At 34.9% G+C, this 24,495-nt stretch overlaps 1 protein-coding gene across 3 annotated transcripts in view; it reads right to left on the reverse strand.

Annotated features, from left to right (window-relative positions):
• Positions 1-24,495, reverse strand: part of CPD (carboxypeptidase D) — a 58,922-nt gene that overhangs the window by 30,851 nt on the left and 3,576 nt on the right. For all 3 annotated transcript variants that reach the window (XM_072939101.1, XM_072939100.1, XM_031685865.2), the window contains exons 2-3: positions 21,827-22,074; positions 387-529 (exon numbers count right to left, since the gene is read on the reverse strand). In XM_072939101.1, coding sequence (XP_072795202.1) covers positions 387-529; positions 21,827-22,074 — 391 coding nt within the window. The remainder of the gene's footprint in view (positions 1-386; positions 530-21,826; positions 22,075-24,495) is intronic.

Consider the following 24,495-nt stretch of genomic DNA (forward strand, 5'->3'; position numbering starts at 1 on the left):
AGTAATATTTTCTAGTATATCCTACAGTATTTAAACTTATGTCCATGGTTCATATGGCAGTAAAGGTTCTCAGGAAGTATTATCGCATGATGTTGTAAGAATATTGGCAGTACAAATGTGGCTAATTATTTCAGGTTGCAAAAGTGTTGTCAGACAGTCAAAGGAAGCTGTCCAGAGGAAAAGAGCTGGGGCAAACGGTAAAGGAGGCAAAGCTATGTTGTCACAGATTCTAATATAATAATTTCTAAAGATAATCTATAATGTTAAATAATAAAAGCAGATAAATAAAGTGTATCTAGTATATATTATTATTCATACACAACCGAATTTCCCCCTTATTTAATCAATTATTTCTATACCCCAATCTTCCATTCAGCTATTTTTACCTTTTCAATCAGAGTGATCAAAGACTCACGATTGTTCTCCCATTCTTGTTTAAGCTGTGAAGCAGGTGGGTACTTGCAACAAGACAGTTCTAATGTGATCTCAAAACAGTTGGCCCACACATAGTTGTAATCTTGCATACCACCTGAAACATGAAGGAAAAAATAAGCTTATTCTAAGGATTCTACCCTCGAAAATAACACAGAAATTAAATCAGCCATCTCTGCATGTATAAATTCTCTTTTCACTAAATTGTTTGAAACTGGAGAAGGCCTTGAATTATAGAGAAAATAAGGTGAAAGGAATACATGTTGAAAAGGAATATACATAGAGGAAATATATCTGATTGATAGGATGAACAGTTATAAAGGGCATGAATATATCAGTTAATAAAATGGCAATAATGGTAAAGCTCTACATTTGAGTGTTTACTCTATGCCCAATCGCTTCCACAAGCTTTATGTGTATGAACATTTAACCTTTACAACAACTATATGAGGTAGGTATTGCTATTTCACCCATTTTACAGATGTGAGAAGTAAGGGAAAGGTTAAGATTTTTGACAAAATGAACATGATGGATACACACGATCTTAAAGTTGTGAAGGATGTTCAGGCCAAAGCATTATTAAGGAACTACTATTCTAACTGTACTCTCCTTTATCAAGAAGGTGACAAGAGGGGTCTGGCTTAAGATGGTAGAGTAGGAAGATCCTGAGGTCACTGCTTCCCATAGGCACACCAAAATCACAACTACATATAAAACACCTATCTCTGAGAAAAACCTGAAGAAAAGCAGAAAAGATTTTTCTACAACTAAAGACATAAAGAAGGAGCCACAGTGAAATGGGTGGGAGGGGCAGAGATGCAGTCTAGTCAGAACCCGCATCCCTGGCATGATGACTCACAGCAGGAGGAATATCATAACTGTGGAGGTCATTCCTGAGGAGAGAGGAGTCCAAGACCAACAATGGGCTCCCCAGCCACGGTCCTGCATTAGGAAGACAAGCCTCCAAAATGTCTGAATCTGAAAACCAGTGGGGCTTAAGTTCGGGAGAACCGGAGGGCTGCAGAAAACTGAGATTCTGCTCATAAGTGTGTGTGTGACAATACACTTGCTCCAAGCTCCTGCACAGAGGCAGCAGTTTGAAAGGCACCTAGGTCAGACCCACGTGCCAATCTTGGAGAGCCTCCTGGAGAGGCAGGAGGCAGCTGGGACTCCCTCTGGGGACTGAGATGCTGGCAGCAGCCATTTCTGTGACCTCATTTTATCATGTTGACACCAGCACTGACAGGCACCATTTTGGAACCCTCCCCCTAGCTTGTTAGAGCTGGGGGCCTGCCTCACCCAGCATCTTGACCACAGTGGTCACACAACGCTGGGCTTCACAGCCAGCCAGCCATGCCGGGGCCTGTACCGCCCACCAGTGTGCCCGAGCAGTTGGCCCTGCTACAGCAAAAAGGCACAAGCAGCCCACATGGGAACACCCCTGAGGCATCTGGCTTGGGTGGCCTGAGGGGAGCATGCTGCCGAGCCCCATAGGAGATCTCCACCATAAAGCCACTTATTCAAGATCAGGAGACAAAATAGACCTACCAAATGCAAAGAAATCAGCACAGAAAAATAGGCCAAATAAGGAGACAGAGGAATGTGTTCCCAGTGAAGGAACAAGACAAAACCTCAGAAAAAGAACTAAATGAAAAGGAGATAAGCAATCTACCTGATAAAAAGTTAAAGGTACTGATCATAAAGATGCTCACTGAACACAGGAAAAGAATGAACACACTGAGAATTTCAACAAAGAGAAAATATAAAAAGAGCCAATTAGAGCTGAAGAATACAATAACTAAAATAATACTAAATACAATAACTAAAAAAACACTAGAGGGAATCAACTGGCATAAAAACAGACACAGAACAACGGAACAGAGAACTAGTGGTTGCCAGAGGGGAGGAAAGTAGAGGAATGGACAAAATAGGTGAAGGGGATTAACAGTGTATCTTCCAGTCATACAAAAATAAGTCATGGGGATACAATGCATAGCACAGGGAATAAAGTCAACAATACTGTCATAACTTTTACAGTGACAGATGGTTACCAGACCTATCATGGAGATCATTTCATAATATACACAAATGTTGAACCACTATGTTGTACACCTTAAACCAATATTGTATGTCAACTATACTTCAACTAAAAATAAATTAAAAAAATTTAAAAAGAAGGTGACAAGTGAAAAAAAGGCTAGTTAACGTAAGTGGCATAGTTAACATAAACCAGGGAAAAAACAAAAGACACAACAGACCCTTTCACAATGTGTTTGGTGGAAGAGGAAAGCATAAAGGGGAATAAGCATCCGTAGGCAACCACCTTCACCACTTCTACATCTACATAAGCCCACATATTCATTCTGTAGAAAGCCTATTAGCTTTTCATTCCTGTCACTTGATTCATAAAACAAAAAACAAAAAACTTTTTTAGGGCAATTTCGTGTTCGCAGTAACACTGAGCAGAAGGTATAGAGATTTCCCATATATCCCTTGGCCCCATACATGCATAGCCTCCCCTATTACTGACATCCTCCACCTGAGTGGCACATTTGCTACAACTGATGAGCCTACATCCACACATCAATACCACTCAAAGTCCAGTTTACCTTAGGGTTCACTCTCTGTGTTGTATAAGCCATGAGTTTTCACAAATGTATAATGACACGTTTTCCTATTATAGTATCATACAGAGTAGTTTCACTGCCCTAAAAATCCTCCATGCTCTGCCTCTCCATCCCTTCCTCCCTCCTAACCCCTGGTCTTTTTACTATTTCCATATGGTTTTGTCTTTTCCAGAGTGTCATATAGGTGGAATCATATACTATGTAGTCTTTCCAGGTTGGTTTCTTTCATTCAGTAATAGGTATTCAAGGTTCCTCCATGTCTTTTCATGGCTTGATAGCTCATTTCCTTTTAGTGCTAAATAATATGCCTCTGTTTGGATGTACCACAGTTTATTTTATCCATTCACCTATTGAAGTACATCTTGGTTGCTTCCAAGTTTTGGCTATTATGAACAAAGCTGCTATAAACATCTGTATGCATGTTTTTGTGAGGACAGAAATTTTCAACTCCTTTGGGTAAATACCAAGAGCACAGTTGCTGGGTTGTACTGTTAGAGTATGTTTAATTTTATAAGCAACCACCAAAGTGTCTTCCAAAGTGGCTGTACCATTTTGCATTCCCACCAACAATGACTCAGAGGTTCCTGTTGCTTCATGCCTTCACGAGCATTTGCTGTGTTCTGGATTTTGGCCATCCTAACAGGTCTGTAGTGGTAACTTGTTTTAATTTGCATTTCCCTGATGACACATGATGTGGGACATCTTTTCATGTTTATTTGCCATCTATACATCCTGTTGGTGAGATGTCTGTTACGATCTTCGGCCCATTTTAAAATCAGGTTATTGTTTCCTTAGTGTTGAGTCTTAAGGGTTTTTTGTGTATTTTGGATAAGTCCTTTATCAGATGTGACTGCCTTCTTTTTTGGCTGAATAATACTTCACTGTATGTATAGACCACATTTTCTTTATCCATTCACCTGTCAATGGATATTTAGGTCGCTTCTTCATAACTATGAATAATGCTGCAGTGAATATGGGTGTACAAACACCTTTCAATTCTGTTGTATTTATACCCAGAAATAGGACTGCTGAATCATATGGTATTCTATTTTTAACTTTTTGAAGAAGCTCCATACTGTTTTCCATAGCAACTGCACTATTTTATATTCCTACCAACCATGAAAAGGGATCCAAATTCTCCACATCCTCACCAACATTTACTTTTTTTTTTTGTATAAGGTATGAGTATAAGGTGATATCTCGTGGTTTCGATTTGCTTTTTCCTAATGATTAGCGATACTGAGTATCCTTTCATGTGTGTGTTGGTCATTCATATATGTTCTTTGAAGAAATGTCTATTCAAGTCCCTTGCCCATTTATTAATCAGATTACTTGCTTTTTGTTGAGTTGTAGGAGTTCTTTATATATTCTGAATATTAACCCATTAACTGATACATAGTTTGCAAATATTTTCAGTAGGTTGCCTTTTCACTCTGTTGATTGTTTCCCTTGCTGCACAGAACACTGGAGGGTTCTGAGCAGAGGTGCAACATAATCTGAACTGCCTTTTTAAAAAGATCATTCTGACTGCTGGGTGAAAAACAATTACAGAGAAGCAAAAAGAAAAGCAGGGAGATGAATTAGAATGATGGCTTGAACTAGGTTGGTCATAATGGAGATAAAACAGAGAGATTTGAATGTAGAAAGGACTTGTTTAAAAGGACTCAAAAATGACGTCTAGATTTCTGACTTGAGAGACTACGGAAACAGTACTGTCATTAACTGAGAGGGTGAAGGAGAACAAAGGAAACATACAGGGCATGTCTAAGGCTGTCTTTGGTCCTCTTCTCTTATTTTACTTATTTCCTTGGTGCCTCATGCAGGTCCATGGTTTAAATATTATCTACAGGCTGGCAATTCAAATTTCTATGTCTAGCCTACACCTCTTTCCAAGATTCCAAACTTGTATATCCAATTGCCTGTTCAATATCTCTACTTGGATATCACAAAGTTAACATATCCTCACCTTCCTTAAACCTGCTCTACCTGCAGTCTCTCCCATGGTTAAGGGCACTTCCATTCTTCTAGCTGCTCAGGCCAAAAGCCTTGGAGTCACTTCGCCTAACTAAAGTATAAGGAAATCTTGCTAGTTTTAACTTCACAATATATCCAGAATCCAAAGATTTCTTCTCACCTCTACTGCCGCTGCTCTGGAACAAGCCATGATGCTTTCTCCAACTGGACTTCTGCAGTCACTCTTAACAGGTCTCCCTGTTCCTGCCCTAGGCCTTCTATGTTCTTTTCTCAACAGAGATGCCAGAATAATTCTGCTAAAATGGAAGTCAGATGTTATTCCCCTATACGAGGACTATTTCACTCAGACTAAAAGACAAAGCCTAACGCCCTGAATCATTTGTTCTCCACGACTCTCCTTCCCTCTTTAGCCTCCTTTTATACTCTCCCCAACACTAGCTCTGCACCAGCCACACTGGCCTCCCTGCTGTTCACTGGATACACTAGGTATCTCCTGACCTTGGGTCTTTGCTCTAGCTGTTCCCTTTGCCTAGTATGCTCTTCCCTCAGATTTCCTTACCCTCTACCTCCAGCTCTTTACTCCAGTTTCAACTTGACAATGAGGCTCATCCTGATCTCCTCTTTTAAAAGTTGCTACTCATTTTTCCCCACAACTACCCCCAAAGCCCATCTCACCAACACTCAAAATTCCTCACATTTTTGTTTTTTTTCTTTTTTTCTACAGCACTTCAACAATTTACTTACTATGTTTATTATTTACTGCCTGTATCTCCTTGCAAGATTATAAGCAACATGAGGGCAGAGATATTTGTTATGTCCTTGGATAATCCAAGCACTAGAACAGCACCAGGCACAGGGTAGTCCTTCAACAAATATTGGTTGAAAGAATGAAAGTTAAGTAGGTTGGGGCAATGAGAAATTAGGATTTCTGTTCTGAATGCAGTAAGTTTGAGATTCCCATTGAACATCCACGTGGAGATGTCAAATAGACTTTGTCTTCCCAGAATATATGTGCAGGTTTTTAACTACCATAAACCCAGTTAACTGGGTCTTAACCTTTTTTTCTGAGAAGGCAAGCTATCCACCTTTTGGTTTTCTCTTATCTGCCAACATCTTGGCACTCACTTTGGGTTTGAGAGAAAAATGGTGAGATGCTGATTTTTATATCCCTTCAAGTCATATTTAGTCATTAAGTGATGTTAGTCACTTTCGGTCATTGCTGACCTCTGATCACATTTGGTAACTCTCACCTGCCTGTACACATGTGGAAATACAAATGTCAGTCACTGTACATCATACTTATTAACCTCCAATTTTTACTACTGTATTGGTCACAGTACAATGGTCATTGTTTGTAAGACATTATACTAAGACTATAGGGATTTATAAATAAGACATATTTCCATTCAGAGTTTAGAGTCTCAGTGAGGAAAAGGAACACATAAAAATAACAATTTCAGAGCAATGAAAGTGTGAACTAATCTATTTTTTTGCATATGTGAAACTTAATAGAAAAAAAATCTTCCCATCTAAGGAAAAAAACTTAATAGGTGTATCAAATTGCAAATACAGTCAACTCATAATTTAATTATGCCAGAAGGCAGTGAAATAGACTACTTACAATACTATAATCACCAGACTTGAGTTCTATCATTCTTTTGTCTACCCTTTGTCTTACTTCAGCAGCAATTTAAGAAATACTAGCTAAGAGCCACAATAAGACAAAACTTACAGTCATATTTTAGAATGTTATCTATTAGCTGTTTAGGTGTAACTTTAATAGAACTATAACTAGCCAGCTCCAATCAATAACATGTACAAACATAAACCCAGGGTAGGGTGTGGAGAGGAAGGACAAGAAGTCTTTTAAAAATAAGACTCAATTCCCAGAGAAGAAACTACATTCAGTGGCCTCTTTTCCGACAGATCACACACTATATAAATGGTGAGTTTTTTTAACATATAACTCTACGAACGTCTAAAACTAAAGGTCTGATTCAAGGCAACAAACTTCTTTTTGTAGGTCCTATAGGTTTAGGGAAATATTACATTGAATAGTTTACCTAACTATAATACATCTTTACAGAATTAATATTAACTGCATAATATGTAATTTAGTGGAAATACAGAATATTAAATCTTGACATACATTCACCAAATTTTCCTTTGATAAGACACTATTTAACAGAAAGTCATGAAAGTCATGCAAAATGATATTGGAAATAAAAGGATGTCTATGTAAAAACAATACATAAATCAATGCCTTTCCTGTATTTCAGCAGTAAGAAAATATAACAGAAAAAAGATACTAGCAACAAAACTCACAACATGTATAAGATTAAATGTTATAAAATGCATAATGTAAATCAACATTATAAAATTTTACTGAGAGATGTAATCTCATGCTTTTAGATAAGAGGCTTATAAAGATATCAAATTTCCCTGAAATTAATTTACAAATATCATGCAGAAAAATAGGTTTTTACTGGAAGTGGATAAAATAATCTAGAATTGAAAAAATAAATGGATGAGAATATCCAAGACAACATTAAAAAATTAAAATGATAACAGACTTGTACTGTCAGATATTACAATGTATTATAAAATCATTCTTACTAAAGCAGCACAATTAAGATGTCAAAATAAATAGACTGGCAGAACAAAACAGAAAGCACAGTGACAGAAACAAATGCATTTGGAATATAATTGAAGACACATTTAAAACCAATGGGGAAATAATTAGTAACTGTTATATGGATAACTGGTTAACTGCGTGACAAAAAAGGTGATATTTACCTCTATGCCAAATAAAGTCTTAAGTCCATGTGGAGTTTGATGTAAAATGAAGCTATAAACAAAATCAGAAGCCAACTAGTATTTTCACACTCTCAGGACGAGGAAAGCCTTTCTAAGTATGACACCAAACCATAAAAGGAAAAGGATGATAGATTCAACTACCTAAAAACTGTAAAGTATCTGTTGATCAAAAAACTGCCTTTAGGAGAGAGGGTATAGCTCAGTGATAGAATGTGTGCTTAGCATGCATGGAGTCCTGGGTTCAATCCCCAGTACCTCCATTAAAAAAATTTAAAAAAAATCTAATTACCCCTCCCCTCCAAAAATGGTTATAAAAGAAAAAAAAAAACCCTCCCTTTAAAAAAGCAAAACAAAGAAAAAAAAACAGATAAAAATAAAGTCATAAAGAACTGGGTAACAATTTAGTAATATGTATATAAAGTCTTTAAAATAGGCATGACCTTAACACAGAAATTCCTTTTCCAGGAATTTATTCTAAGATAACAGCTACAATGATGAGTACTATATTGTTTAACCTGAAGGATACTAAAACTGGGAACAACCTGAGTGTCCAAAAATAGTGGATCACTTTAGCAAATTAGGATGAAAAATGGGCTAGTATGCAACCATTTAAAATGTTGCAGACACACATTCATGGTCGTGATATTAACATGTAATAATAAAAAAAGGTTATAAAACAGCATATACAAGACATACCATTTTGCAGGATACTTTAAATTTTATTCTTCTTTGAAGCCTACAGTTTCTCAATTCCCCTTTACTCAAGTATGAATCAGGTAACTGATCCAAAACAATTTGACAAACTCTCTAATCAACATGCTGCTTTATAGCTTTTTTAAAAAGTTTATTGTGCTACAATTTACACACTGTAATCCCCTTTAAGTGTACAGTACAATGTGTACAGTCATATAACCACTACTATAAACAAGACACAGAACATTCTGCATCACTCCAGAAAGTTCCCTTCCTCTGCTCCCAGGCTGTGGGCAACTATTAATCTAATTTCTTTCCCCATATTCTTCTCTTCTCCAGAATGTCATATAAATGAAGTCATACAATGTACAGCCTTTTGTATCAGGCTTATTTCACTTAGCATAATGTTTATGGGATTCATTCATATTATTATATACACAAATTCTTTTTATTAATGTATATTCCATTGTATGAATGTAGTACATCTATTCACCATGTGATGAGTATTTGATTGGTTTCAGTTTTGGGGGATTATGAACAAAGCTATATCTAAGTCTTAGTGTGAACATATTTTTTCATGTTTTTGGGGAAATACCTAGGAGTGGCATGGCTGGATCACATGGTAAGTAAGTCTACGTTTAACTTCATAAGAAACTGTCAAACTGTTTTCTGAAGTGGCTGTACCATTTCACACGTCCCTCATCAAGGTATGAATGCTGCAGTTGCCCTGCATCCTTACCTAACAAGCTGCTCAAGCAATTGCTCAGCCTTTTAAGTATCCTAGTGGGTGTGTAGTGTATCTCACTGTGGTTTCACCTGTATTTCCCTGACAGTTAATGATATTACACATCCTTTGATGCCTTTATTTATCTACTATTTGGGGAGACCTTGGAAGTCAGAGATTTTGAGACCGTAGACAGGAGAGAGCTCAAGGGTCCTAAAAAGTTTTCTATGAACTCCTGGGCTCAACCCTCTACAGCACGTGTGAGCGTCTGACCCTAAACAACATAACAAGAGCACCGGGAACTGATCTATAGAACAGACCACTGTCCAGGTTCTAGACTGGTCCCTGGGTAATGCACACACAGGACAGATCTGAATAGACAGTGCAAAGGCTCTGAAAACTGAACTGACAGTGGAATCACAGCCCACAGAAGGCAAGTCAAAACTTGCAGCTGAACCAAACTCATTTACTGCTAGAACAAACAAAAAGTTACCACTTTTGAAAGGTTTTAAACAAGGCTCAGCTCTCATAACATAGATTCAAAATGTCCAGAATATAATCCAAAATTATTTGACATTTGAAGAACTAGGAAAATGTCAACAACTTGCATGGGAAAAATAACCCATACACACTTACCTCAAGATGACCCAGATGTTGGAATTATCAGACTAACCTTAAAGCAATTATTATAGCCATGTTTTGAGGAAGTAAGGTTAGATAGTCTTGAAATGAAATAAAAGAAACAAACAGAAGATGTAAAAAAGAATAAAATGGAAATTTCAGAAGTAAAAAATATAATAACCTCAAAGTTTAAATTTACTGGATGAATTCAATAGAAGAATGGAAATGACAAATAAAATGAGAGTTAATTTGAAAATAAATAAATAGATATCATCTAATCTGGATAATAGAGAAAAAACAGTTTTAGGAGCAGTACCAAAATGTCTAACATTCTTGCCACTGGAGTCTCAGAGGAGAGGAAAAACAGTGCCATGCTGAAAAAAAAAAGTTGAAGAAATAATGGCTAAAAACTTACCAAATTTGGCAAAAGGCATAAACTTGTATTTCAAGAAGCTCAAAAAATCTCAAACAGGATAACTCAAAGAAATTCATCAAAGACAAAGGAAAAAATCTTGAAAGTAGTCAGAGAAAAATGACACATTTATATAGGGAAACAATTTAAAGGACTGAATTTCTCATCAGAAGCCATGAGGCCAGAAGACAATGGCACAAAATATTTAAAAAAAAAAAAAACAGTCAATCCAGAACTCAAGAGTTTTAAATGCAGGGAAAATATCCTTCAGGAATGAAGGCAAAAACAGATATTCTCAGTGAAGAAAAGCTAACTACCACAAGCAGATATGCTTTAAAAGAAATGCTAGAGAAAGTTCATCAGGCAGAAGAGACATGATACCAGAGAAAAACCTGGAACTCCAGGAATGAAAAAAACAGAATGGTAAATGGTAAAAAAACAAAATGGGTAAATATAATAAACTATTTTTCTCCTCTTAAGTTTTCAAAAATATGTGTATCAGTTGAAAGCAAAAATTATAACACAGTCTGGTGTGGTTTTTAATGTATATGTATATAATCCATATAATATACATATAATGTATATATATGTAATACATATAATAAAACTACAACATAAAGTAGGGAAGGGTAAAGAGTGTAGAGGTAAGATATGTACATTCTTGAAGTGGTAAAATATTACTTCTAGGTAGAACTATGAAGAGTTAAGTATGTAAATTGTAATTTTACATACAAAATGTAAAGAGCAACTACCAAAACAAACTTTACAAAGAGATATAGTAAAAAAAACTATAGTTAAAATGATATAATAAACATCCAAACAATGTAACAGAAGTCAGGAAAGAGGAAGCAATGGAATAAAAAACTGAGGGACAAACAAAAATACTAAAAAGGTATACCTTAATCCAAACATATCAACAGTTATATTCAATGTAAATGGTGTACATGCACCAACTAAAAGAAACTATCAAACTGAATCAAAAAACAAGACCCAACTATATGCTTTCTTTAAATATAATGGTATTAATAAGTTAAAAGTAAAAGAATGGAAAAAGATATACTATGCAAACAAATCAAAAGAAAGATGGAATGGCTGTTTTAATATCAAATAAAGTAGACTTCAGAGCAAGGAAAAGTGCAGGTATAAAGAGGGATATAACAGAATAATAAAAAAGTCTATTGACCAAGACAATATAACAAATCCTACATGTGCCACCTAACAAGAGAACTTTAAAATACATGAAACAAAAACTAATAGTACTAAAAGAAGAAACAAACAAATCCACAATCATAGTTGCAGACTTCAACATTCCTTTCTCAGTAATCAACAGAACAAGTAGACAGAAGATCAGCAAAGGACAGACAAGAATTGAAAAACACCAACTATATCTAAGTGACATTTACAGTACATTACACCCAACAACAGCAGAACACATTCTTTTCAAGTACATGCAGAACATTCACCAAGACAGACCATATCCTGGGTCACAAAACAAACAACATATTCAAAAGAACTGAAATACAAAATATGTTCTTTGACATGATGGAATTATATAGAAATCAATTACAGAAAACTACCTACAAAATATCCTTGTCTTGATGAAATCTCGTAACAGTAAGGCACATTCCTCTGAGTCTATAATAAGGAGCCATTCCCAGAAGGCAATTAGTGAGCTGTGATATACACCTTAATCTACGTCTTTCTAAACTCATAAGTCAATCAATGTCAGAAGTGTAGCAAACTAACTTATTTCACAAGACAAAAATGATAAAGCTATCCTAACTTTAGAGTATCGAAAAGTCTTTATTAACCAGCTTCAAGTTTTAGTTTAAAATTACTTCTAAAAAATCATCTAAAAACCCGGAAATAAATGGCGATGTTAACTGAGTTATGAATAACTGAAGAATTTTTTTTTGTGAGATGCCACAAATAGGCATTATTTGCCATCTGTGCTAAGCTTCACACTTATTTTTCCACTACTAAATGTCAAAGACTGTATAAGTTATCTTAGTTAAGTAGCTAGTTCAGATTCGTTTTCTTGATTTTTTTTCCTTAACAGTAAACCTGCTTACACAAAGCTAGAGTTCACCGTGAGGGAGAACACTGATCTACAGATAGATCTGACATTACTGACAGCTGCAGCTACTGCCAGATTCACTTAAGACATTAGTTTATTTTGTTAAGCTGATATGTTATGTGCCTCAACACAGACTTAAGGATAAAATGTCTGATTTCAGAACATTGTCTTTAACCAGTCAAAGAAAATGTTAATTTGAGAAGTGAAACATTCACTATAGGCATAGCTCAAAGCCATAAAGCACTTTACTAATAGTATAAAGGACCTGCTATTTACTCTACTTATTAAAAATCGTAAGTAAGCAAACCTTTAACATCCACTAGTCACTTAGGGGGCTATCTAAACTAATGACCTTCAAACTTTTTTATTCATAGTAAAATAATTTTGAAAAATTATACAACACTCCACACATTTTAAAGTTGATATCTAAAAGTTTCCATCTTAAATTTAAACAGTTGCAATGTAATTCCTTGCATAATGTAAATTTTTATATTTTTAAATAAAACTCTAAATGTTATTATTTTAGGTGAATCCAAATAAATAAAAATACTATAGAGATTTGATTACTAGAATCATTTATTTAAAACCTGCATGAATATACTCTTTTTCAACAGGAGTAATTGTACATCTTCTTTTTCCACTTGAACTTTTATTTCCATTCCACTTGCTCCACTGATTATTTGAATGGGATACACTTGTGTGCTTGAAAGTCCTTTATTGATCATCCTATAATACTTCAATTTATAATATGTATAATATGTGTATCTAAATTCCAATAAACTTGATGCACTATTAAATTTTTGTCTTCTAGATTATATTATTATAATAACTATTGGTATACAATTTATCAGTAAAGGCACAGTTTTATTATAGGTTTTGATAAATAATAAACCTAACAGGTACTAATTACTGAAACTATACCTTTTAGTGAGAAGTTTGAGTGATGCTTTTATGGTACCATTAAAGTAATCACCAAATTGTCCCTTTTGTTTTTGGTGCCCTGGAAGTTTGTTAAACTTTGAGTCAGCATACCACAGTATGATTCAAGTGAGTAGGAAAGTACACCTATCTTCAGTTAAGTGAGAGAAGAGGATATGGGATTGAGCCTCCACAGCCAGCATCTTAGGCAGAACAATTTTAGGAAAGAGCAGGTATGGAAGATTTGGAAATTTATTTCCTTAAAGGTATCCTAACTAACCAGTCTCTTCCTCCTCCCCACACATACCCCGTTTCAAAACCACTGACTTAGACTATTTCCTCTATTTCCAAGGGGAATTGGCAAAAAAAGACAAATGGTATACATTTTACTTTGAAGCCTATTTACCAATCCAGAGTTTTCCATGCTCAGAAAAAAATGAATGCAATGTATTGTGAAACCTACAATGTTTTCATTCCTTTACCAACATTAAAGAATGACTAATAACCATTAGGAATCTGTCCAGCACCACAACAAATTGCGATCAATACTACTAGTTATGGGTAGCTAAATCTTCTCATCCAAGGATCTACTCATACTCATTCAACTACGTTAATCCATTTGTCTCACACATAATCTTCATATGCTTTAAGATATTCAATTCATTTTTATCATGGAAACAGTCCCTACTACTGTTTTCACTAGAGAGATCTAGCTTTAAGGAGGTGGAGAGCACTTAAATAAATTCAACTATTCATTCAAAGATGGGACACTAACGATTCACTCATGTCTTACACAGAAAGCTAATGGGAAAAAATATAATCAATGCTTCGATGTTAAAACTTAAACATAGCAGGTTTTTTTTTAAACTTTCCTCACAAGGCCAACTATAAAGTATCAAACTGTTTTATACAAGAATCCTATAAATCTTTTACAGAAAAAAACTGCCATGTATTTTTTTCATTAGGAAAAGCATTTTAGAATACATAAATATAGATAGGCAATTTCCACTCTATATATAAATTTGCAGCTTACTGTTATTTCTTTAATAAAATTACTTCAAACAATAGTGAGAAGTCCTCACAACTCTGACTTCTGTGAATAATTTATGGATAGTGAGTTATTAAGTCATAATTTTGCACTTCTTGAGATATTTTTAAAAGTTAATGAACATGATGCTCATAAAAAATTTTAAGTGGAACTTCTGGGACAAATAAATGGAAAAAACAGAGGTTGCCTTTGAAAAAAATTGTCCCATATTGATGGTCTTTAAATTCAAGTTTACTTTCACTAAATCTTAACTGAACTTGGTCTTTGTATTCTGAGCAACTTATCTTATGAAAACCTATTTCCTTCACCACTCCCACTGAATATATATTTGCTAATGATATGCTTCTACAAAGTTAAACTAAATTACACAGTCCTGCATTTGTTTTCAGTTTTGTCTAACTTGGTTAACACTATCTCTCACACAGCTATTTGCACTGCATTTTCCTTTTTTTTTTTTCCTTCAAGCATTTTCTCATTCTCTACCACCTTAGTTTAAAAAAAAAAAAAGCACATCCAATTTTTAGATATTGTATCTGAAGATTCAGTGGCCAAACCCTAAAGTAGTGTTTAGTTCTCAACATTCCCGTAAGTCTATTATTATATTACAAAGTATACACCACACTGCTCCTAAAGGTCAGATTTTACATGAGGCTACATTTTAGTTCATTAAAGCAAACTCATGACTTAAGTAGAAGCAAACATTCTGTTTGAGTATCATTTTACCTTTTTGTTTTCCTTTTAAATTAGGTGGCACTTGGATTGAGAGAGAGAGGGAAAGGAAAAGGAAGAAAAGAGATCCAACCAGCTCCTTAATGTGCAAGATCAGATAAGATCAAAAGCCCTTTACTAATGAATATTTGATTATCAATAGTATTCTTAAAATATGAACAGGCTGAGAATATCTAAACTGTCAGCATTCCTTAAAGAAAACAACCCAGTACAAAGTGCCAGAAGTACATTCACTTTGGAGATGAAAAAGCACCCATCTGTTCATATATATATATATATATATATATACACACATTTTTTTCTAGTTGGATTTCTGGCTCCAAGAAATTAAATTATGCCAGGAAACAATATTAATTCAACTTTCAAAACCATGTACACTGCCATATGCTTTCCACACGTCTCATAACTCCTAAATCTCTTTATCATCTTGACCTCTTTCCCAAGCTCCAGAGCCTATCTCCCAACTGTACATTGGGTACTTGCAACTAGTACATCAAGTACCACCTCCAATTTTCACTTCCCTCCCATCTAAAGAGAAAACACACACACACACCCCTCCAATTAGTTTTTTCCCAATTTCCATTATCATTCTTACTTACCCAGGCTCAAAAATTCAAAGTTTTATCTTTGGGTCCTTTTCTTAACACTCTGTTCTACTATCTAACTTGATGGTCAATCCACAATTCTTCTTGCAAAATTTCCTATATATCTCATACTCCCTTTTCATTCCCACAGCATCCCTCCAGATAAAGCCCTTATCTCCAAAAAGACCTCACTCTAAGTAATTGTAAAAAACCTCCCTAAGTCTCTCTTCCTCTAGGACTCTTTCCCTGCCAGAGCATTCTGTATAAAGATAACTCCAAAATGAATACCACCACACTGTCCTTATTATCAAAGAATCCATGCTCCAGCAGGAGACACAAAATACAAACAACAGAAGTAGATACACATTACACCGATGTCAAACAAAAAGCTCTAGGAAGGCAAGAGAATGACAAGTTACTATAGAGGAGGTTTCCAGAAGGTTACAGCTGAACTGGAGAAAAACATTCCAAACAGAGAATAGTCCAATATGTGAAGGTTCATGTTTTGCAGGAAGGACAAGCAGTTCAGTGGAAGGTGAGAGGTGGGAGAGAAGACTAGAAATGTAGGCTTGAGTCAGACTGTGGGAGCTTTAGTGTCATGCTAAGAAGTTTAGACTTGAACCTATTAAAATGTTAAACAAGCAAGCAAAGTTATAAAAATGCTTTAAATTTTTGTACATTTGCTACTTTGTTTTTAACATACAACTTTCAAAACAAATAACACAAGCACTAATAGAACTAGACATATCTTCATTAAGTGGTGACCAATGGTAAATCACTTATTATTTATACTCTAGATTAATAAGCAGACTCTGCAGGAAAATTAGATATGGAGACAGTATTTTGTACATATTCATTACACCAGATTGGTTTATGTTATTTAAATCCTCTGGGTCCTTACTGATCTTTTTGTCTTCATGATCTAACAATTACTGAGACAGGCATGTTTAAAATCTCCTACTGTATTTATGGGTTTGCCTATTTCTTAATATCAGATATTATATTTTTTTCAGTTATGTACTACCCAACTGATTCTATTTTTTATTTTATATAGATTCCAATTTTCTTGTGTCATAAGGATGAAACATAATGCCCAGTTTAGTGACACAGAAAATGCTCCTCAAGAATAAGCTTTTCAGTCCATTTTTGGACCAAATATAACCTTTTGTGCTATTCACAACTGTTCGGTAATTATTTCTCCCATGTTCTTTCCTTTTTGTCAGCAATCTACTTCAATATTTAGAGCACATTAGTGCTGCTCAGACTGACCTCCATTTTAGGAACAGAATGGTTACCCACATGATCAAATGAGTTTAGATTCACACCCAAAAAAACCTGAATTAGTTACACTATATGCTATTTGGTCACATTTCATAGCTCTCTTCCCATAGCATAAAAGGAGAGGGAAGAAAGTCTGATAAATCCACAGAACATTTTCTTCTTCTTCCAGAAGAGAAAAAAATTCATAATTAGCAGTTTGACTCAGCCCCAAGTTAGCAGTGGTTTAAAACAATGTAAGTATTAATGTCTTACGGCAGCTGTTTTAGGGAACCATAGAATGCATGGGCTCACTTGAGCAACACGTAGGCCTGACAACTATATTTCTAATGAATTTCCTATCTCAATACACATTCATATAATAAAGCAATCTAAGAGTAGATCATCTGAGATAAATATTTATAGCTCAGTCCTCACTGGAAATGACTGATACATAAACAAGACAGGACAAAATAAAAAGCCTACATAGCAGATTTTCACAAGAAAACTTGAAGCTGTTTTGTTTCTACTTAGAATTTGAAAATAAGTCAATTTGCCACAAAGTGACCCAAAACAAGGTTCTGTTAAACAGCAGGTCATGATCCACTAGGTGGGTTGTAAGATATATTAGTAAGTTCAGACAAGCTTTTCTTTTGTTTAATGAAATAGCAGAGACTAGAAAAGACAATAACAGAATACATTACAAAGGTAAGTACTGTTTCATAAAATTGTTTCAGTTGTATATACACGCATATATGAAACATACATAAGTGACCGAAAGATATTTTATATTGTAGGTCATCATAAAAAATAAAAGTTTGGAAAACACTGATCTAGGACCTACCAATAAGATAAAACTTATTTTTCTCTGTGTAGGAGCAAAATTAGGAAGAATATATTTATAAATTTTTGTAAGATTATCTATTAAGCTCATCTGCCTAAGATTTTAAATAACTATGTACTCATTTTTCAGATGCTTGGAATTCATCTGTTCAAAAATTCAAAAAAAGACTTATTGCTTACCTTCTATACATCAGACATGGTTCTATGTGCTGGAAACTGAAAACTGAATAAAACAAAGTCCCTGCTTTTATGAAGTTATAATTCTAGCAGAGACAATCAGCCACGCTGCCTGGGGCCAGGGGCAGGCTGTGTTTTACGTACATTCTTGCTTGGGCCTCATAATCCTATGAGGTAGACAGTATTTAACTTCATTTTATAAACCTGGAAATTGAGATTGACTGGGGGGTGGGGGTGGGGTGTGTGTGTGTGTGTGTGTGTGTGTGTGTGTGTGTGTGTCTCAGAGACAGAGAAAGAGAATGAGAAAGACAGACAGATATATTGCACAAGTTAAACTTGTGTCTCTGAGACACACACACACACACACACCCAGTCAATGGCAGAGCTGGGATTCAAACCCAGAGAAGCAGGATTTCAAAGCTCTCCTCTTAGCCTCTACATTACACTGCCTTCCAGAGTCCATACATCTACAGGAAAAGAAAGTATAACAAACTTACGCCCAAGAAAATTTCTAACAGTTATACAAAACTGTGACCTTTAATCATATAATTTTAATCATAGGCGATCTGGATTTCTCATCCTTTTAAAAATTTCTGTAAATTGAAAGAGGGCAATTCTTAAAAGCTGATGGAAACTAGAATTCAGTTTCATTAAGTTTGCTTTGGAATAAACATACTAGACCATCAGATGATTTTTATAATGTCTTCAAAACCCTGAAGAAAGAAAATAATAAAGAGTGGTAAACAAAAGGCATACAAATCAGCACACTTGTGGTCTTAAAAAACAAAACACAAACAAAAAAAAAAAACAGAAGAAGGCTCACTCCATGAATAAGTTCAGCTTAGGCTCTCACAATAACAGGCTTTAGCAGAAGAGCACGACAATTCAGACCTTATTAGGAGAGTCATTCGCTAGACGGATACCAAGAGAAGGCCATCCACGTAGGCCGCTAGATATGGCCCTGAAGGTGAAGGTGGTGGGGTCCAGATCACCTCACGTCCCCCACTCCTAATACACTGTCTGATCCCTGACAGCAGGAATTGTTTCTGTTTTGTTCACACTGTATCTCCATCACTTAATACAGTGTATGGGATGTGGCATGTGCTCAGCAAATATTTGTATACGAATGAATGATTCACACAAGTTATTTCTTCCCTCAGGCCCTGATTTCCTATAAAGCAAAAGGGTTGGACTAGATCAATACATTCAATTTCAACTCTGAAAGTCTGTAATTCTTTGAGCTAGAATTTCTAAGTACGTCACATAAAGTGTCAGTAAAACTGCTCCAGGACATCCGGGTCTGAATGTATGCCTAGTCACAAGGTTTCACAACATCTTACTCACTGCAGTCCAGCATAAGGTAAACAATGAATTTCCGTGTTGAAACTACTGTAACTGCTCGATATTGCTGAGATAGTAAGAGAAAAGCTAATTATTGTAGAAATAACACAAAACATGTCTGACCATCCAGCTAAAATAGGAGAGATGTTGATGCTCATAAAAATAATAGTAATGGCAGCAGTAAAATTTAGCTCCTTCAGATATTAGAAGACTCAGAAAAACCTGTTGCCTGGCTTAACCAAATAATCTTACTGTGAAGGAAACACACTTTAAAAAAAAAAAAATAGTGTAACATATATTTACCTTCCTTAATCAACTGTCAATTAGAAATTACTTTCCAGCCTTTTGCAACTTTCTCCAAAAAGGAAAAATAAATTATTTTTAATCCGTTATTTTAAGTAAGATCTCAAATAACGAAGAAACTTAACTATATCACAAAACCACTCTTTCATGAAATCAGGTTTTATTACATATATTTGCTGAAGACTGAAATGAGATTAAACATTAAAGTACTTCCCTTATCTACAAAAAAAAATTTTATCATTTTCAAATCACCTCTAATTGTTATGGGCAGAAAGTGTGGCTTCTAAATAATTCAAACCCCCTTCTATTTCAAACCATTTGTTACATATTAGAAACACCAGTAGAAACTATAGGAGAACCAGAAAACTCTAGAAAGTATCAAGTCCTCAAACTTAGCACTCAATTTGGGCAGACATGGCTTGACATAAAAAGTCAAAAATTAATTCAAATATTTAAATGAAGGCACATTAAGAGAAATGTCATAAAATACTTTATAATGTGATTACCAATAAAAAGGTACAGGAAGACCCTAAGGCATTCACCATGGGCAGATTCTAAGAAGATAAAAAGTTTGTGCCAATATTTCCATGGATTGACTTGTTCCTTCTTCTTACTCTTCATTAAACTAAGACTATCCAAAATCCAAAAGTTATTAATGAAAGGGTACCGAAAGTTTAAAAAGAACAGTAACTGTTTTTATAGCATGTAAAAGGTAAACAGTTCAAGCTTATTTTAACAATTCTTTTAAATATAGCTTTCCACAAGAAGTTGCTGGTGGGAATGTAAAGTGGTGCAGCCACGGTGTAAACAGTTTGGTGGTTCCTCAAAACCTAAATATAGAATTACCATATGACCCAGCAATTCCAATCCTGAGAATATACCCAGAAGACCTGAAAATGACTCAAATAGATACTTGTACACCAACATTCAGAGCAGCATTATTCATAGTAGCCAAAAGGTGGAAACAACAGATGACTGGATAAATGAAATGAAGTATACACATACAATGGAATATTTCTTAGCCATAAAAAGGAATGAAGTTCTGATACAGCCTATAAAGCAAATGGACCTTGAAAATGTTATTCTAAGTTAAATGAGCCAGACACAGAGGGACAAAGATATGATTCTAGTTATACGAAATATCTAGAATACACAAACCCACAGAGATAAAAAGGAAATTAGAAGTTATCAGTGGCTGGGGCAGTGGGGGAGGGAGAATGGGGAGTTATTGCTTAATGGTTACTGAGTTTCTGTTTGCAATTTTAAAAATTTTGTAAACAGACAGTGAGGACACAGATGTACAACACTGTAAATATAATTAATACCACTTAATTCTCTACATTTTACAATGGTTAAAATGGCAAATTTTATGATTGAGATATATATATACACACATTCTTTTCAACCACAATTTTAAAAAACAGCATTCCTCGGTCACCTCAAAGATTAAAATACAAAATGAAAATGTGCCTTTATGTAAAATGGAGAGAAGTGGTGGTCATCACATTAAATAAGCTATCCAACTTGGCCACTTCAGCCTGACTTTATGTGCCTGGTAATGTGATCAAAATAATGGCCTTGCTGGAAATCTTGACCTGAGAATCTTATCATGAAGAAAGAGACAAATCTATGGGATGTTTTGTGGGACAAATGGCCTGCAGTCTTCAAAGGATTCACCGTCATTAAGAAAAGAGATTACTGGTATGACTGCGCTAGACTGGGGAAACTAAAAAAAAACACACAAGAGCCAAATGCAATGCTGAAACCTTGATTCGATTTGATCTGGAAGAAAACAGGCTATAACAGCTATTTGGGGGATAATAGAAGAAATCTGAGTTATGAACAGCATGTGGGATGACAGTATTGAATTACTGTTGATTTCTCAGTTACAGTAATGGTACATGGTTATATAAGAGAATGTCACTGCACTTGGGAAATTACATACTTGGGAGGTACTTACAGGTGAAGTGTCATGAAATCTGCAACCTACTTTTGGGTCATTTGGCAAAAGAGAATGTGTGTGTGTAAGAGGTGGGGAACATCTGTGGTAAGGTAACAGTTGGTGAATTTAAATGAAGGATTTATAGGTGCCCATGTAGTTTTCTTTCAATTTTACTGTGGGTTTGAAAACTTCAAAATAAAAAAAAAATTAGAATTCTTCAAAGTTTCCTCTTTCCACCCAAAGTATATATACTAAAAAAGCTAAATGAACAAGGGGTACAATGTAGCAAATTCAGGGCTTTACATACCTTCCACATCATACCAATGCGCACCATTTGTGATCCCGTCTTTGAAAGTCTCATCTTCATCTCCGGGACAGTGAGGTGCACCAGTTTTCATTATGGGGTGGTTTGAAGCATAGGCTTTTGCCAAGTATTTAAATACTTCATCATCTGATGTTTTACTATAGATTCCAGTGGCCTTATGTTCTGGAGAATCATCAAAAGGGTAACTTGCTACCACTGAGCCACCATGCAGATTTCCAGAAAGTACAAACCTTTGAAAACACAGCCAAATCACATATCACTTTATAAAAGGCACATAAAACATGTATTTCAAAATTCTACATCTTTCATAAATGAACTCAGATATTTCTCTTGAGACCTAGAAGACAACTCTAGCAGCTGTTATAAGCAGACCAACAATAAAAAGAGAAAATGGAAAGTATTATCAAGTCAACAAATTTCAGTTATTATAATTCAAGTTAACTTCAAGTAACTTTAAGGAATTTTCCTATTGTTGAAAAAATAGCTGAATAATACAGTATAATGTTTTAGGAGACATCTTTTCAGGGAATTCTAAATTCAATGAACAATATGAACTTGCCAATATTCAACCATATTTTGACTGACAAAAATGACAACTTCATATAGTTCAATCTAATTGTATTTTATAATGTGTTAATTTCATAGAAGGCCTGGCTTACATAAATAAATATTTGTTGAATACACAAGTTAGGTTAATAAGTTTCATGCTTTTTATATTACTGTTCAAGAAGAATTTTTAAGATACAGAGTTTAACTTAAAACAGGATGTGTTTTGCCTCATTCTAGCTTGAAATACACTAAATTCACATTTTCAAGAGAGAAGCCATAGTTAAGAAGATTCAGGGGTAGAAAAATCTGACACAGTGAGCTGCTTTCAGAGAAAAACAATATAGCACATAAAAGACTAGTCCTCCATTGCATCACTGTAAAAGCAGCTCTCTTTCTAGGCCCAAGGTTCTTGTGCCATTTAAAAATAAACTGACATGGAGACCAGGCTGCTTCTATAAAAGAAACGTGTTAATTTTTTAATGTTTTTTACTTTTAAGTGAACCCATTTACAATTTGGTCAAATTTATAGATATAAAAATACTGAAGAATGCCTTTTATGGTAAAAGCTAAAGGCAAAAGCATGCTCAAGTCCTATTTATACATTTTCCCCTCATGTAACAGTTCAAACCACTACTGTGAGTGGAGATTAAACACTTTTCTCTTTGTACCTGAAAAATGGATTTTTCACTTCTCCCTTTCTGTGGTTGAAATAAACTGACATACAGAAATCTAAAGGGGGTTGATACACAACACTTCTTTCTACATGCTTGGAAGAAAATTAAGTCTATAATATGTTTAATTTGAAAGGTGTTTTAAGTCTGATCAGTACTTCCAGAGGAGGTCACACAATGAAAATTACTTGTAATACAGAATCTGCTCATCAGAAGACAGAATTTAGCTGATAAAGACAGTGATTAAATACAAGAATAGACTATGAAAGGAGACTAGTTAACAACTAACATAATTATAGTTAATACACTTCCAGACACCAGAGGAGGATGCCATTTGGTGTAGTGGCAATGACATAGGCTCTGAAACCAGGAAAATGTGGGTAAGAACATTTGGTTTCCAAGACATGTTCCTCACTAGTAGCATGATCAGAAAGTTGCTGCCTCTAAATTCATTGAACTCCAGTTTCTCTCATATGAAAAATGGGAATGCCACCTGCTTCCGAGGGCTATTACGAGAATTAAATGTGACATCTCCCAGCACAACTGGAGATATCTAGCACCCTGCTTACGGAATCACTACCCTACAGACCATCATTCTCCTCCCCATTTCCACTGCCAGATAGAATGATACAGAAACAAAAACTAAGTGTATATTCTAACATTCTAACTCCACCTTATCCATCCCTCCTCCACAGCAAGGTATTAACAATTTACTCTCTGGTTTCTATGCCTAAAATAATTTATGTACTTTTTACCCCTGCACTGACTTTGGGAAAGTTACAAGAAGGCCAGCCCAGTTTAGGCAATCCATTCAGCAACAAATTTTCTTGAGTGTCAACTGGAAGATTGAGTTCCAGGCACTAAGGAACAACAGTGAAGAAACAAATACAAAAAAACGCCCTCATGGCACTTACATTCTAATGAAAAAAAAAAATGGGTGACTAAATATTCCAAATAAGTGAAGCATGCTACTTTAACTGTATATTTTCAATTAAAAATTTAAATTCCAAGATTCTCTACTAAATGCTGTTTTTTTCACTGTTTGACAGTTCTTGCAACACTTTTCAGAAATGCTATTAAAATGGCCTAACAAAAGTAATGAAATATCTGCAATCTACTTGAATGATAAAATTCAATTATTAAATTTTCTTTACTCCACTCCCATAGTTTTAAAAGTACCAATGCCACTCTTATAAGGATGATTTCCAAAGAAAGTGACATCTATTACAGTGGCTGTAAGATTACTGCTTTCAAGTCTTTGTCAAACCAATTTTGCATATCAATCCAATTTTATTTGAAAGGTATTTTATGGTTTCTATTCAAATCAATTCTCTTAAGTGTTTCTCACACTTGGTTTCAATATCATATATCATTCCTTGCATAAGATTTAAAGTAACTGCTAAATATATTATAAAAAATTATAAACAGTCT

Source organism: Vicugna pacos, chromosome 16, assembly GCF_048564905.1.
Source record: "Vicugna pacos chromosome 16, VicPac4, whole genome shotgun sequence".
In the NCBI taxonomy this organism is placed as follows: Eukaryota; Metazoa; Chordata; class Mammalia; order Artiodactyla; family Camelidae; genus Vicugna; species Vicugna pacos.